This window comes from Solanum stenotomum, chromosome 8 (assembly GCF_019186545.1).
Source record: "Solanum stenotomum isolate F172 chromosome 8, ASM1918654v1, whole genome shotgun sequence".
In the NCBI taxonomy this organism is placed as follows: Eukaryota; Viridiplantae; Streptophyta; class Magnoliopsida; order Solanales; family Solanaceae; genus Solanum; species Solanum stenotomum.
The window spans coordinates 56,243,119-56,260,604 of record NC_064289.1 but is presented as its reverse complement, the minus strand read 5'-3'; the positions used below and the strand labels follow the sequence as shown (position 1 = coordinate 56,260,604).

Below are 17,486 nucleotides of genomic sequence, written 5' to 3'. Positions count from 1 at the left end.
GTGTATTTGAGTAATTAATCTTAAATTAGTGGATTTCTATAAGTTACCAACTTTTTAACTTTCTTCATTTTAATTTAGAGAAAATGGTCAAAAACCCTTCCAATCTATGGTCAGATTTCCAACTATACACTCATACTTTACGGGGGTCCTATTACCCCCTGAACTATTTTATAAGGAAATAAATTTCACCCTAAAATGACATAGTCACTCATGTGTATTGTGGTGTAACACACGCACGCGCCACATCAGCGCCATGTCAATGCCACCTAATAAATATAATAAATGAATAAGTTTTCCTACTTTTTTTTAAAATTATTATATGCCCCATTAGAAACCCTCCATTATCATTAAGAAAGAACATCACCATTATCAAACTCACTTTTCATCCATTGACATTCCGGCAAGAGAAAATACGGTAAATTTTTTCCGACGAGTTAAAAGTTTCTATGACCAATATCTTTATCTTATTCCCCACAATTTCTCTCAAAGTTCATTGCTACACATTTTACTCATGTTGGGGGCTTATGAAGGGATATACCCAAAGTAGTATATGGGCATGCCATAAATTTTGAATTCAATTTCTTTCTTTTCTTAATGTTGGTGAAAGTAGCAAACAAAATTAAAACTTTGAAATTAATCCAATTGAAAAAAATTATGATCCCATTGAATTTTTATGCCCCATTTCTAAAATATCCCAATTTGTGGTTAAATTCAAGAATGTGAAATTAGAATTAACGTTTGAGAGAAGAGCTTGTGAATGTGTTGGAAATTGAAAATTCTATGTTTGTTTGAAATGGGTTCCGATAAAAAAATTGAATTTTGAGTTCTTTATTTTATTACTTTGATTTGGGAGTAATAACTAAATTTGTTTAAAGGTTCTTTGATTATGTAAGAGATGGTTAATATGTAGAATTCTGAAGAAATTTGTGATGAAAAATAAAAATAAAGCAAAAGTGTGAAAACGAAGAAGAGGTGTAGGGTGACTGTGAAGAAGAAGAAGTGTGGGGCGATTGGGTTGGGGTGGGGTGGGGGAGATTATTTTAATTTAATTAGAAAGAGAAATAAAATAAAATAAAAATATGAAATAAACATAAAAGCAGCCCTATTTATTCTTTTTTAAATAGGAGTTTATTCTCAGCCAACTCAACATTAAGAGTTTATTTATTCTATTTTAAAACAGTTCAGGGGGTGATAGGACCCCCGTAAAGTTTAAGTGTGTAGTTGAGAATCCGGTAATAGGTTGGGGTGACATTTGACCATTTTCTCTTTTAATTTATGTGATGTAGTTTAATTTGACATAGAGTTTAAAAATAAATATTTTTGGAAATTGTGATCTAAAATAAGTACTCCCTCTGTCCCAATTTATATGACTCACTTTCCTTTTTAGTCAGTCCCAAAAAGAATGACACATTTCTATATTTAGTAACAATTTAACTATAAAATGTCTATTCTACCCTTAATGAAATGATTTACAGCCACACAAATTTCTATCATTCATTTTGGACCACAAGTTTTAAAAGTCTTCCTTTCTTTCTTAAACTCCGTGCCGAGTTAAACTACATCACATAAAATGGGACAGAGGGAGTAGTAGGTAATTGTGGCTATAAATTACTTCCTTTATTAAGTGATTTTGTGAAGTAATGCACGTCTATCAAGAAAAACATTCAATGATACTCCATGTGTTCCTACTTATATGTTGTTATTTCACAAATCAATGCATAAACGACACTATTTTTCATATTCTTTCCTCTTGAGAGTTATTAGCCTTGAAAGTATGAATTTGACCAACATAGGAAAACTAAATGATTAATTTATGTTCATTGGTCAATTTAATTAATCAAAATAAATTAATTTATGTTCATTTATCGAAAACTTGACTTTAACAGAATACTGGGTACTAAATTTACATGTTTTTTAAGGGACGTGAAATCTAAAATGGTGACATATAAATAGGAACATAGGGTGCATAATTTTCCATGATTGTCGTTTCATGAAATCTTGAATATAACTTTGTAAACAGTGCAATTCATCTCCTAAAAAATATAAAACTTCATCGAAGAAAAAAGACAAATACGAAAAGAAAAACTTCATCTAGAAGGATAACTTACCAAATCTTGTCAACATGTTCTATGTTCATCCTAGATATGCACAAGTGATCATATATTCATTTGAAGTTGCATTCACCAATAATGACAGTTCAGAAAAGATTCAGACCATGAACTCTTGGAGAACTCAGAATATCTACCAAGCTTCAAACTACTTACTTGGCTGTCAACTTAAAAATACATCATGCAATTGGCTCTAATTTTTATTTTTACAAGTTCTACAAAACCAAGCAGCTGAAAGAAAAAGGAACCATGGCTGAAGTGATCGGCGTTGAGTGTTGTTTCTCATCTCACTAATTACTCATCTACTAGCAAAGGACTCAAATTTGGCAGAGATATACAGATGACCCTAGACGGTTATCTGTCATCATAACAAAACAACAACGAACACAGTGTAATTCCACAAGTGGAGTCCGAGGAGACGCACACACACGGCACACCTTACCCCTACCTTGATAAGGTAGAGAGGTTGTTGCTGATAGACCTTCAGTTGAATGAACAACGGAAAAGAGGCGGAGTAACATGCAGAAACAACAGCAAGAAAAGTTAACAAGGTTGCGGGTCATCATAACTATTGAAAATTATGCTGAAAAGAGCATCATCCCATTGACATCAAATCTAAGAAAACCATCACATGTCCCTTTAAATTGTGACTACCCCTCGTTTTTTTAAGATGCCTAGTGAATATTGAAAGAGGACTTTGGAAAATAATAAAACTAAATCAAGTTAACTTATGCTACTAACTGTTTTCCTGATGCTCTACCTTTTTTTCTCCCTTAAAAGTAAGTCTTGTTTCAAAGTCTTCAAACTGGAACCATCAGCCTTCTACCTTCTTTATCATCGCCCATTGAAATGCTTATGACCTGACTTATTGACCTGTTATTCTCAACATCTCCAACGTCTACTTGTTCCTTTGCTCATCATCTTTCTCCACATATTTCGGCAAATGCATAAAAGCCGGGATACGTCAGTACCACATAAACCTCATTATAATTAAACAACCAGATAGATGACCTGACTAACCAACTTCTAGGGAGCTTATCAATAATTTCCCTTCCAGTGGGTACCTAAAGATCCAGCTCAATCTCACCCTTTGTGCCTCCAGCTGATACATCTACGACTCCCTATATTATTCTCTTAACAAATCCAATCCACTGAATAATTCTACATCAGTCTCTTGTAAAAACCAATTCTCAGTAGCTACACTAGCAAAATTCTCCTAAGCCTCTAACTGAGAATTTTAAGGAAGTGGTTGCCCTGTAGATTTGCATCACATATTTGGGATATGTTTTGTTCAGTTTTTGGAAACAGCTGGATTATACCTCATAGGATCAAAGATGCATTTGAGTGCTGGAGTAGCCGGGGTTGGTTTTTTTGCTCTTTCATGCTACTCTGCAACTTTACTTGTAATTATACATCTTTTTGATGCTTGATGCCTTTAATGAAATCAATTAATTCATCAAAAAGAAAGAAACAGTGGTTTGGGCTTGGGACTTCCATGTTGGAGGTCTCAAGTTCGAAACCCCTTGTCAGCGAAAACATGGGGTTTGCCTTCTGGGTCGAACTCATTGCACCAGGCTTGCCTAGTGTGGGTTACCTCTCCTATGTGGTTTGCGAGCTATTGCATAGGAGCGGGGGTTTTACCCTGTGCGCACCCAAAGGGTAGCGGCTGAGAGTTTCCCTTGTCATAAAAAAAAAATAAAAAATGAAAGAAACAGTACTGATGCATGAAACACTTTATTTCCAGATAGAAAAAATCAGGGACTAGCCCTTCTACATGATTGAGGGAAGTTACAAGCATCATTCTGAGGAGGCAAAAAACCTGTGATGAAGAGCTCACTAGTACTGCCATAATTTACAAGTAAGAAATCCGCAAATGGTGAAACCAAATTGTCGCATCCAAACAAGTAAAGGTTATGAGCTAGCTATGACACTCTCCTTATCACTTGAGCACTCCTCTCCCTTGACACGGAACTAAATCTATTCATATCTAGGCTGTCCTTGAGTTCAACCACCAGGCTTAATTTAATAGCATCTCAATCCCAAACTAGTTGGAGTCAGCCATATGAATCCCTCTTATCCGTTCCACGTTATTCACAATATAAAAATAAGAAAGTAAAAAATTTACCATCATTCTGAAATCAGGTTTAGCAGAAATTTTCCAACTAGATTTGCTGTATTTCATAAATATTCTGTTCTTAACCACTAGATAGTAAAATCAACCTCATCTAACACCAATATCTAGCGTATCAGATTATGACCAGAAAACTCTAGGTCTTTAGCAACACCACATCACAATCCAACATCCCGAAACTTACTCATGGCAACTCTCCAGCTGCTCAACAACCTATAACCCTAGTCACTACCATCACCAAGTAAGCCTGGCAATCCAAACTGGTTAAAAACAAATAGAATTTGCTCTCGAAGCCGTGTATTCCTGCATATGAGAACGTAATGATAGAAAAGGCAATTGCCAATATCAGATCTGCTACATGAAACATTGTCCAGGATATTAAACAAGTTGGGTGCAAAAAACTAAATTCAGACATCCCATATCATCATAACGCTAACAAAGAACACTTTTTTCATCTACAGACGCTGAAATCGAAAATTCTCACTAAACAAGTTGTGTGCAAAACCCTAAATTCGAACATCCTGTAGCATCATATAATTGCCAACTCCCTCAAACACTAAAAAGAAGTCTTTTTTTCATCTACAGAAGCTAAATTCGAAAGTTCTCACTCAAGGATAGCTGCAAATTTGGGTATTCCTGTTTATGATAACATTGTAATAGAGAAAGCAATTGCCAAAATACGATCCATTACATAATGAAGACCCAAAACATTATACGGATTGGGTTTCAAAACCCTAAATTAGAAAATTCCATACCATCGTCTTATTCCAAGGTTCCTAAATCACTAAAAAGTAATCCATATCCCTAAAGACAAAAAAAAAAAAAAAGACGAAATCAAAATCCTCACTTTGCTCCTGCAGGAGGAGGTGCTCCCAACAAGCTAGCTTGTTGCATCTCGAGCTCAGTGAGCTGCGCATCGCGATCCATCTCGATAATTAACGGAACAACGAGTATCAGAAAAGTAGTCCCGGCGATCCAGGCGGCTTTTCCGGTGCTCTTGAAAAGTTTCTTGGCTACAAACGCGACATCGGAAGCGGCTCGCTTCCCTTGGTACACAATCGGTGATTCAGATATGGATGATGAAAACCTAGAAATGATACCATCTCCGGCGCCGGGACGATCCGGTAGTGAAACTCCGCCTTTTTTGGTAGACATAGCTAATGAGGAAGAAAAGGGTGAGGGAGGATTTAGGGGTTCTAGAGATATGCCTTATCAATGGATCTATTTTTGTTTTCTATTTAGTTTTTTCTAGTCGAGTCGAACTTAAAACTTTTAATTAATAATAAATTAATTTTTCATTTCATATTTTGAGTCAACTCAAATTCAAAATTTCTAATTAAATTTTTTTTCTTTCTATTTGGGACTTTCTCTATATTATAAAATTAATTTTTATTTACACTTCAAACCTTATTATATATGATCTACACACTTCATTCAAATTGTTTAATTAGTTATTTATACAAAAAATAATAATTAAAAAAACAACTTTTAAACAAGGATATTTAAAAGGAAACATAATAATATTCTTTCTTATTTTCAAAAACAAATTATTAGAGAATAATTACTCTTAAAATAATTACAATAGACACTCATTACTCATATAGTAATATGATCCAAATACAAATAAAATCATACTTATTTTACTCCAATTTAAATAAATTACTGATACTATTTTTATGATCAGTAAATGAATTTCAAAATAAAAAAATAATAATAATAATCATAAAAATAAAATAAAATATAGTTTAAAAAATTCACTTATTATGGAAGGGAGAGAGTATTTATCCGGGTCGGATCACGGCAGGATTCGGAGTGGATCCATTTTCCTCTTCTCCAAAGTTTCCCTCCGGCAACAGTTCTCTAATGGCGGCACATAAATTCCCCCGGAATCTATAAATTTACTGCAAATCAAAAATAGTTTCAGAAATAGGGAATACACAGTGAGACTATTAGTATGGCCGACGATGAAGCAGAGATGTACGACGGAGCTAGGGCACAGTTCCCGTTGTCGTTCGGTAAGCAAGCTAAATCTCAAACATCTCTCGAACTCGTTCACAACGCTACTCGCCGGAACAACACCTCCGCCGCCGCCTCCGTTACTCAGCCTGCCGACGGTAAACTCGAGCCATCACCTTTCCCTTCTCTCTCTTCTTCCTCCAAATCCTGGCTTAATTCCCTCAAAAACCCTAAATCTAGTCATGATTCCAATTCTAAGTCGAAGATTATCGGGCCGAGTCGTCCTCCTGCTGGCTTGAGCTCGAGCAATGACAAGGAAGAGGAAGAGGAGGAAGATAGTGGTATAATTGGACCACCTCGACCTGCTGTTGATGCAAAGACGGAGGAGGATGAGGATGGTGAAATGATTGGGCCACCACGACCTCCGTTAGAAGAGGAGGATGGGGAGATGATTGGGCCACCTCCACCGCCATCGGGCTCAATGGGGTCAGACTCGGAGGACGATATGGAAGAAGAAGAACAACAACAAAATCAGTATAGGATACCTTTGAGTAATGAAATAGTACTGAAAGGACATACAAAGGTGCCAATTTTATTTCTTTTGTTTGTGCCTTCCTTAATGTACATGTATGGTGTCCTTCAAGTCTTCAACCATTACATTATCAGCTCGTTCAACCTAGCCTGTGTGAGCTTAGCATATTCAGTCCTTACTCTGCTGGATAAATTATGGACAGCTTAAAAATAGTGATAATATGATGAGGCCTCTGGATGTCGATATAGAGGATTTGTAGGTTGAGTCCAGCTTGTTTGGGGTCGATAAATAGTTGATTGGTTGGTAACTTTCGTTTTGAGTTCTTGATGTCTTGCTAATAGATTGAAGTTCATCCCTCTCCTAGATTGAATTTAGTGTTCCACCTATACTTACTTGAATGCATATGTTATGTGCACATGCATCTTAAATGGAGTTTAAACTTGCAAAGAAGATCCAGTTTGAATTTGGTTATCTAATTAAAATGTTATCGTGCTTATTGTTAATGCGGGTTGGAATTGTTGTGCTTGATCAAGTGAGGTGTGTCTGCATGCAGTATAGAAATTAAGAGGGAATGTCCTATCCTCAGCTTAAATCTTCCTTTCTTTATCTTCCTAGAGGGTCTTTCTAAAGAGATGTTTTCTGACACTTCTGGCAGGTTGTGTCAGCTCTTACTGTGGACCATTCAGGATCAAGGGTTCTATCTGGTAGTTATGACTATACTGTTCGGATGTATGATTTTCAAGGAATGAATGCTCGGTTACAGTCGTTTAGACAGCTGGAACCATCTGAAGGGCATCAAGTTCGTAGTTTGAGCTGGAGTCCAACAGCAGACCGATTTTTATGTGTTACTGGGTCAGCCCAAGCAAAGGTGCTAGTCTATGCATGGTTCTGTACTCTCATCAGTAGTCTATGCATGTGTGTGGTTTAACTTGATTTATCTTTTTGTATTTCAGATCTATGATCGCGATGGACTTACACTTGGGGAATTTGTTAGAGGAGACATGTATATACGTGATCTTAAGAATACAAAAGGTCATATATCTGGATTGACATGTGGAGAATGGCACCCTAAAACAAAGGAGACAATTTTAACTTCGTCAGAGGATGGTTCGTTGCGCCTGTGGGATGTCAATGACTTTAAGAGTCAAAAGCAGGTTTGTGTTCCTCAGTAAATAGACGATTTTGCATAGCATGGTGGACAACTGGATGTCATTGACTGCTACAACATGTACTATCGAGTGACTGGAGGAAGGACCTTTTTTTCCGCAATTTCAGATAATATGACCTATAGTGGAATCCTCATCTCTACTGTAAATTTAATACTGAGTTAAAGAATTAAAGCAACATATTCAGATTGGAGTCATTTGGCCATTTCCTTTAGCTGGGGTAATTGAGATATTCTTATATTTAGTTTTCTTAATGGAGGAGGAATCTCCTTTTTACCTGTATGTGAAAAAAAGAGGCATTGGGGTTGGAGAGGTCAGATGAATTGCCTTGCAGGATGATACAAATACACCATATGTAAATCTCTTAATAAAGTTGCTCAATATGGACTATTGTGAAATCAAACACTAGGGTAATACCTTACTGCTTCTAGAATGTGACACCACTTTTACCTTTCATTTTAACCTCTTCTGAGGTCGTTTAACCTTCCGACTCCATTTTCCCCTTTTGGATCTGGAACAGGGGATCTTTCTTGCACTTCATTGACCAAAACAACATTGATGTCCTTGTTGCTGTTATTGTATTTGCCTTCTTGATGTTAACAGGTTCCGACCTGAACCTAAGTCTGATTGTGACTAGCTTCACTGTGTAGGTCATTAAACCAAAACTTGCTCGGCCTGGGAGAGTTCCTGTAACGACATGTGCTTGGGATCGGGAAGGAAAAAGCATTGCAGGTGGTGTAGGAGATGGTTCTATACAGGTATTTCTCCTACAGATTGAGTGTAAGAAAGACATATTTCAATTTTCTGTGTTTGTTTGTCTCAGCTCATCCTTGCTCATATGAACTTCTTTCTTAAAGATATGGAATCTTAAACCTGGATGGGGGAGCAGGCCAGATATATATGTAGCAAATGCCCACTCAGATGATATTACAGGAGTCAAATTTTCAAGTGATGGGCGGATACTGCTGTCAAGAAGTTTTGATGGTTCCTTAAAGGTATTAGTAAAATTTGAAGTGAGCCTGATATTTAGTTTGTACACAGGCATTCATCTTCTCTGATGCATAATAATCTTGACTTGGCTTCATAGGTTTGGGATTTGCGCCAGATGAAAGAACCCTTGAAAGTGTTTGATGATCTCCCAAATAATTATGCTCAAACTAATGTTGCATTTAGTCCTGATGAACAATTATTCATAACTGGGACGTCTGTTGAAAAAGATGGGACTACTGGAGGAATGCTATGCTTCTTTGATCGAGAAAAGCTAGAGCTAGTGTCAAGAGTTGGAATATCTACTTCTTACAGTGTTGTACAGTGTGCCTGGCACCCTAGGCTGAACCAGGTAGTTTCAGATTACTCCTAGTCTAGAAAATATTCCGTGAGGTCACTTGATTACTACACATGTTGTGGTGACTGGTGACCACTATGTATATCATGAAGGGGGAAATACATTTTTTATAACCATGCTGTACTGTGTCTTTTTAAACCTGCGTCCCGCAAAAGTCTTCATCCCAAGAAAGAAAGAAAAGGTATATGTAGTTTTAGAAGCTCGTTTCCTGTGCACCAACTTCTCCTACTCTCTGTTTTCATTTCTCATCTTAGCATGCATAAAGGTTGAGATTTTGGTCTAAAAGTTGTCCCTTCTATCTCAGATCTTTGCAACGGTTGGGGATAAACATGAAGGTGGAACACACATTTTATATGATCCAACACTGAGTGAAAGAGGAGCACTAGTTTGTGTTGCTCGTGCACCCAGGAAAAAGTCTGTGGATGATTTCCAGGCAGAACCAGTTATTCATAATCCACATGCATTACCCTTATTTAGAGATCAACCTAGTCGCAAGCGTCAGCGAGAGAAAGAACTGAAGGATCCACTGAAGTCGCATAAACCTGAGCTGCCAATAACAGGGCCAGGTTTTGGTGGTAGAGTTGGTTCAACCAAGGGAAGCTTGTTAACACAATACCTTCTTAAGGTAATATCCTTATTAACAATGTCTTGTATCATTTATAATTTGTTTGAAAAGAACCAGCATCTGTGGTTGCAGAAAATCTGATCTTTTCTTTGTTCTTTGTTTTATTTTCCTTTCTATATACTCTAGACCTTTAGTTTCGGGAAGAGAAAAGGTGGAGTAACAGAGCTGGTTGTTTTTATCTCTTCATAGCATGCCTCCATGACTGTTGACAGTCAATGCTACCTCGTGTTTTGAAACCTAAGTTATCCCTATGTCAGTAACTGTTCCCTCATCGGAGATGTATAATCAACCCACTACCCTCAACTCACTATTATCAGAGAGTGATCCTTAAAGTTTAGGTACGACCACATCAGCAGTTTACCTCAGCCTCATTTGCCAGTGTATTTTGTGACAACTGACAACTCAACTACCATGCTCTTCCCTTAAACCCTAAGAACCTCACGAAATTTCCCCCAAAAGGGAGAGAGAGAGAGAACCCCATGATCTTGAAAAATGCAACCGCTGTATCAAGGTAATAATAGGCAATAGCACCTGGTGGCATGTAGGAAATTATCTGCATGTATGCTATTCACATTATGTGTAGTCAGAAAGATGGTGTCTGCACGTGTAGTCGTAGACCATTCATTATATTTAAGTTTGTGCTTCAGTAAAATTCTTGTTTTTACTTGGGCAAGTGTAGATGGATGCTTTTTGAGAATTTGGTCTCTCGCCTGTCTTGCTATTGAGAAGGAAAAATTTCTTCTTGTGGCCTTCCTTTATATTGCTAGTTGCTATAGAATTTATTGATCTTGTATTTCTCCTCTCTTCCCAAATAAAACAAAACTACAGTGTCTACTTTATTTCAGTTGTTACTCCTCACCCCCATTTCATCTTCTCTTCTCAACATATTAATGCTGGGTGAATTGACCTAACTCTTTGCATGTTTTTGCAGCAAGGTGGCTTGATAAAGGAGACTTGGATGGAGGAGGATCCTAGAGAAGCAATCTTGAAGCATGCTGATGCAGCTGCAAAAGATCCAAAATTTATTGCTCCAGCATATGCTGATACACAACCTGAGACACTCTTTGCGGAGCCGGATGCTGAAGAAGAAGATAAGTGATCTACATGTTTCCAAATACTTCTCTGGATTTGCTGTTGCAATCTGTGTAGCAGTAATTTTTATTTTCCTTTTCCTGTAATCTGTCTTGTAACTCTGCTCTCCATATAATGATTAAAAAAAACCGGACTACTAGAAGCCGCATTACTTTCTTCTAGACAAAAATATATTTCGAGGTATCAAACCAAAATTGAAATTCCAATTTTGTCTGGTGAACTGTAGCTTTGTTAATATCAGTGCTTGGATGAAGCTATCACGGGACAAAGATAGCATGTTGAACTGACTGAAACTCTTCTATTCCATATTTCAAGATCGACGTGCCTTCTAGTTGTAGTTGACTTAAGCCACTTGAATTTCCCATAGTTGTTTATTAATAGTCAATCAATTTGTTTTTCTGCATGTGGATTTTCCGTTACTTAAATTGTTTGTCTCTGTTACTTGTAGTTATTTATCGTTAAATGAGTGACTAATAAAGGATACACTGATATTTGTCTAATCCAATTTAGAATGTTTGGAACTTGACAAATTTCAAGCACCGACATAACCGAAAGTTTGAAGGAGGAGGACGGGTTATTTACCTTTCATTTGATGGTCAGAGACGAATTGGAAGTTAAGTAGTGGAATAACCCTGCTCTCTGATCAACGTTTTATGGTTTTCATATCTATAGAAAGAGGAAGCTAGAAGAGCACCAATGTTTACGTATAGATGTATGAGGATCTGTTGGAAAGGGAACCATTTCTCACCTAGCCTTATCTACTTTATGTATTCAAGTTCCACATATAAGAAACATGCAGAAGATATGAAACAAGCATTTCTTGCATAGTGAATCAATCCTATAGTTGTCTACTTTGTTCAAAAAATGCACGGTGAGAAGGCATACTAGTTCCTTGCTTGTTTATCCTGATGAGGGTTTATGAATCATTAAAACGAGTCTTTTTAGGCATGTGAAATGACATCCCTATCCATATGTTTATGCGTGACTTTTTATTTGATAAGCTTGATAATGAAGGGAAGCAAATTCAATTCTATAGTCGTATTTGTTGTTCGAAAAATGCACAATGAAAAGGGAAGTTAGTTCCTTGCGTGTTTATTCTGACGAGGGTTTATGAATCATTCAAACGAGCCTTTCGAGCTATGTATGAATCGGCATCTCTATCCATATGTGAGAATTCTATCGATAGTTTGATAAGGGGGTAATTTTATGTGGACAGAATCATGTGGCCAATCATAAGCTGTAAACATTTCTTCTTGTTAATCAGCTCCCAACACATTTCTAAAAAATTATAATATTTTTTTTGTTTTTCCATTCGGTGTTCAGAGCTTGTTTTGAAGCGCTAGCTGAATTCGAATTGCGCACTATAAACTTATTTAAGGGTGACTCTCTCAACATGATTTCATTCCTACCTAGGACTCGAACCTGAGACATTTGGTTAAGGTAAAGTAGTCTCAACACTGCACCACAACCTATGTTTGTAAAATTATAATAAATTACCTCCTAAATAGGGGTGACAATTGGGTGGGTTGGGTCAAATTTAGGTAGGTTATTATGGGTTAAGACCCAACCCAACTCAACCCAATCCAAATTTATTTGGGTCAAAATGGGTTATGTAACGGGTCAAAACACAATCCGACTCAATTTTTACTAAGCTTAATTGTTTTACTTGGTCTTTTACGATTGATTTTGTGATCGAACGAAAATCGCTTGTTTTTTTGGCTTGACTACTCTGCTTGCTTATCACATGTCTTATTTAACCTTCACGATGTTAGCCACCTGACCATAAGAAAAGGGATTAAGCAAGAAAATTAGTTCACACCTATCTTTGATGAAAGAAGCTAAGATAGAAATGTTAATGTGCAAAATCGTGTTGAAAAAGGGTGAGCGGCACAAACACAAAAGTTAAGGAAGGAAAATATTTTAGTACCTACTAAATTTTATTTTTTTTCATTATTATTGCTATATATAACATATCAAATTGAAAAAGAAAATGTTTTTAAAAAATATTTTGACAAAAAATTTCATGAGTCAATTCATATTACATATCAACCAAACTTTTAATGAATGAATCAATAATATATCCGAACTTAAACGAATTGGGTGAGTTGAGTTTGATTTTGCCTCCGAACCATGCAAACAAAGGAGGTGATATTTAGGTTGACCTGTTCCAACTACCACATTCATGCAAACAAAGGAATTACAGGACACTTAGACAGACTTTAGTAAGCACATTTATTTGCACGTGATATCTTTTTTCTTTCCCTATCTACTAAGACAAGATATTTTTCAATTATAATCATTTGGTATTTGATATTTTTTTATCATGACTAATTATAATTTCACTAAATAGTAGAAAATAAAACATTTTTTAATCGAATATAGAGTGATTTCAACTATCTTATCATATTATTAGCAGTGTTTTTATTAAAAGAGAAAAGACATCAAATACACTTCTAATTTATTTTAAAAAGTCGACGTTACACTCAAACTAATTTGCCGGCTTATTACACTTTTGTAAATATTAAAAGTCGTAAGTTAGAAATTCGACCTTTTGGCTTTTGGCGTATTTTTGTTCTTTTGGCTTATAAGCAAGCACTTTTTTTTATCTGAACACTCTAAAATTGCTTTAAAATTATTTTGGTTTAAAAGCACCTAAAATAAGTTAATCCAAACAGGTTCTAATTTATTTGTGTTGAAAACAATTGTTCATAACAAAATAAAGCTCGTACATTACGCATTATTAGCTAGTCAATGGGGGTGTGTTTTAATATATAAATAATATCATTCATTGTTAAAAAAATACTTAACCTTAAAATCTAGTTCATGCCTATATAAAGGGTACCTCTCTGTTCCTAATTACTTGTCCACTTTTGAATTGACACTTCACACTCCTATTAAGAACATAATTATTGACACAATGAATTTACCATTTTATCCCATTAATTATGAAGTGGATGAATTAAAAACTTAAGGTTTTCAAGAAGTTCTACATTTTTCAAAGTAATTAATTGAGGGTATAATAGGTTCAAAAATTGTCCTTTCTTGATTTGTCAAAGTGGACAAGTAATTAGGAATAACTAAAAATTGAAAAGTGGACAAGTAATTAGGGACAGAGAGTATTATATTCTCTTAAAAAAGCATCTCGAAAATTCCATAAAGAGATCAAAATCTTGAAAATTCCGCAAATTCATGAAATATTCATAAAGAGATCATCCAACTTATTCTAGTTCGAAAAATATGCCACTAACGACCTTGGAAAATCTTAGGAGAGTAGAATCTAGGGATCAACAGATTTGTATTCACAATCTTGATGAATAAAATTATATTTTTTCATATTTTTTTGTCATTTTAATTTATTTTTTATCAATTTTAAAATTTATTGCAAACAATCATTATTATTGATAGCAAACGTTAATATTAATATTAATTGAAAGAGAACAAAAATAGAAAAAAGGATAATGCTTTTTCCTTGGTCAAACAGTTTTCCCACTTTTCTCTATCGGTCAAAGATTACAATTTTTGGTCAACACTTTGACTGGAGATTCCTATCCAAAAAATTTATCAATTATTTAATTTTTAATACCCTTTTTATATTTATGATCTGCCAAAATTCACCATTTTTAAAATATTGCAATCTTGAGTAAAACATCAGGGGAAAGGTCATCTATAATAATAATAATTTAATAAATTTAATTTAATATATACCGGTCGTATAAATAATATATTGTTTTATCATATTTGTTGAAAGTAAATAAAATTATCATTATACACATTTAAAAGGATTTTTTTCACTAATATAAAAAAAATATTTGATTTATTAATAAGACAAGACGCGTGAAATGAAGTTGACTAATTCAAACCAGAAAGATTATGGTAATTATTGGACTCTACCACATAATAAAATGTGATAGAAGTGATTACTACATTAGAATGAAAATCATAATTTGAGTATGCTAGTTTCGAAAAATACATTATTACTTTTTTTAAAAAAAAACGTGATTGAATAATCTTTAAACAACTCCTACAAGTTGTACCACAACAACTAGCTACTTTAACATTTAAAAATAATAATACTTTACTTGAACGAAGAGTTTTTAAAATTTTTTTAACTATTTTTACGGAATAGAGATATGATATGTGTATATTATCAGCTCAAATTCAACTTATGAGATTATACTGTGTATGTTATTGTAATAATAATAATAATAATCTAGTCTTATATATTTTGTTTAAGTCGAGCTCTCTCTGTATATCTTGTTTGTATTCATACCTCATTTTTTATGACTTCACTTGTGAAAATACATTGACTATGTTGTTACTATTATTATCATTATTATTTTAATGATAAAAAAAATTATAAAATAGATCCAAATTATTTTTTATGAACAAGACATAGTTTAGATGTGATAGGTCAAAGGATATGTTGAAATTAAAAGTATACAAACCTATTTGTCTTTAAAACTTAAAAGTATATATCATATACTTTTTTTTTCTTCTTTTTTCCTTGGTAAAAAAAAAAAAGATTCTTCTGTCCCCCTAATAAATAACTTTATAGTATATAAAAAGGTTGCAATTATTATCAAGAAAAAACAAAGGGTGAAGTTGAACTTGAGTGCATATATATAAATAAATATCTCTTTTAATTTTATTTTCTTTTCTTTCATGGCTTCTTCTTCTTCATCATCAAATCTTGGGATAATTGTTCAAAAGAATCCTTCACAATCTCAACTCAATGAATTGGGCATCAAATCTTGGCCTAAGTAAGTATACACAATCATATAATTTTCATTTCTTGTTACTTTTTTTTTCTCTTCATCATCATGTTTCTGTAGGGTGCGATCTTTTTCTGAATCCTACTAACGTGAAATACTTTGTGTATCAAACTGTATATGTGTTCTTTGTTTGTGTGAACTTGCTCAGGGTATTAACTCCAACTCAGATAAAAGAGGAGGGTTGAAAAAAAATTATACTCATTACTTCAAAGTCTCTTTTTCTTTCATGCGTAAAACTAGTCAATTTATAATTTTCTTCACAAATACATAATATGTGTATGTTCTCCTCCTGTGTAAGTTTGTTCAAATTATCGATTCCTAATTAACCAGTATAAAAATAGTCAATTTATGATGAATCTTCATAATATATAAGCTCGAATGACCTATTCCTAACTAGTTCAAATGAAAGAATAAGATCATAATAGATTGACAGTCAACGTAAAATTAATCGATTTATGAGAAATCTAACAACACATAATATATTGTTGTATATTATTATGTATGTTATTAATAAATATAAACATTTTATTTATTTAATTTTTTTTTTCCAGATGGGGTTGTTCTCCAGGAAAATACCAATTAAAATTTGATGCACAAGAGACATGTTATTTATTGAGAGGTAAAGTGAAAGTTTCAACAAAGAATTCAAATGATGAAATAGTTGAATTTGGAGCTGGAGATCTTGTTATTATTCCAAAAGGATTAAGTTGCACTTGGGATGTTTCAATTGCTGTTGATAAACACTATAAGTTTGATTCATCTTAATTAGTTCTTCTTAATCCTCATTAAAAACTTAGCTAATTTTCTTGTTTATGATAAACATCTCATGTTGATTGTAATCAATTTTCTTGATATATATATATATGTATCCTTCATATGTTAGTAGAATTCTTTCTATATCAAAGTGGTGTTTAGTAAAGGTTGATCCAATATTTAAATTTGATGATTCAGTCTTTAAGATTATTAGTATCGAATATGATATTTTTTTTCTATGAAGTGTTGATTAGTAGATCAAACAGACTCAAATTGACTAATTCGGTCTTTAAAGGTTTTTTATATCGAACGTGATGTATCTTTTAGATATGATATGTTAGTAAGTTCTTGTTCTATGAAGTGTTGATTAGTATATCATGCAGATTTAACATTTAAATTTGATAAATTTAATTTTTAAAGATTTTTAGCAGTGAATATGTTGTATTTTTAAAGCTATCGATTCGATCTTTTACATATATATCTCTGCGTTTCATACCAAAAATAATAAGTTCAATTGAAAACATTGAACCATTTTCTAGTGTAATTAATACTCCTCTCATCTCGTTTAGATAATATGAATCAAATAAAATGTAACGGAAATATAATTATTTCAAAGGTTATAGTCAAAGAAGTAGCAATTAGTCAAATGGATGTCATTTTCAAACTCAACTACATTTAGTAAAAAAATATCTTCTTTTATTAAAAAACTTTAAATGCACCTTTGACTGGTCAACTCTATCATATTTTTATTATGAAAACTTTTGAGTCAGCAATGATGATTTTTTATGTACCACAACCATAAATATTGTGGTTGGAACCAACTACTAGGAAGTGCAAATTCTTTGTATGTGAGCTTAATAAATTCCTCATGTGGAATGTTTCATACCTTTTTTGTCAGAGTCACGAATCGATTATTGGTCAAAATTATATTAATATATTAATTATTTATATTTTAAAATTAAATTTATCACATCATTAATCCTCATAAAAACGAATTCCTCATATT

At 33.9% G+C, this 17,486-nt stretch overlaps 3 protein-coding genes across 3 annotated transcripts; 2 read left to right on the top strand and 1 right to left on the bottom strand.

Annotated features, from left to right (window-relative positions):
• Nucleotides 1–4,854: 4,854 nt before the first annotated feature.
• LOC125875015 (mitochondrial import receptor subunit TOM9-2) lies at nucleotides 4,855–5,461 on the bottom strand. The gene has a single exon (XM_049556064.1). The coding sequence runs from the start codon at nucleotides 5,392–5,394 to the stop codon at nucleotides 5,083–5,085; it is 312 nt and encodes a 103-aa protein (XP_049412021.1). The 5' UTR covers nucleotides 5,395–5,461; the 3' UTR covers nucleotides 4,855–5,082.
• A 555-nt stretch (nucleotides 5,462–6,016) lies between these two features.
• LOC125872929 (uncharacterized) lies at nucleotides 6,017–11,331 on the top strand. The gene is made up of 8 exons (XM_049553736.1): nucleotides 6,017–6,778; nucleotides 7,383–7,595; nucleotides 7,681–7,881; nucleotides 8,544–8,651; nucleotides 8,751–8,888; nucleotides 8,981–9,232; nucleotides 9,543–9,863; nucleotides 10,795–11,331. Exons 1-8 carry the CDS (start codon nucleotides 6,194–6,196, stop codon nucleotides 10,960–10,962), a joined length of 1,986 nt encoding a protein of 661 aa, XP_049409693.1. The 5' UTR covers nucleotides 6,017–6,193; the 3' UTR covers nucleotides 10,963–11,331.
• A 4,204-nt stretch (nucleotides 11,332–15,535) lies between these two features.
• LOC125873353 (uncharacterized) lies at nucleotides 15,536–16,609 on the top strand. Its single transcript, XM_049554266.1, has 2 exons — nucleotides 15,536–15,715; nucleotides 16,279–16,609. The coding sequence occupies exons 1-2, from the start codon at nucleotides 15,618–15,620 to the stop codon at nucleotides 16,490–16,492; spliced, it is 312 nt and encodes a 103-aa protein (XP_049410223.1). The 5' UTR covers nucleotides 15,536–15,617; the 3' UTR covers nucleotides 16,493–16,609.
• Nucleotides 16,610–17,486: the final 877 nt, after the last annotated feature.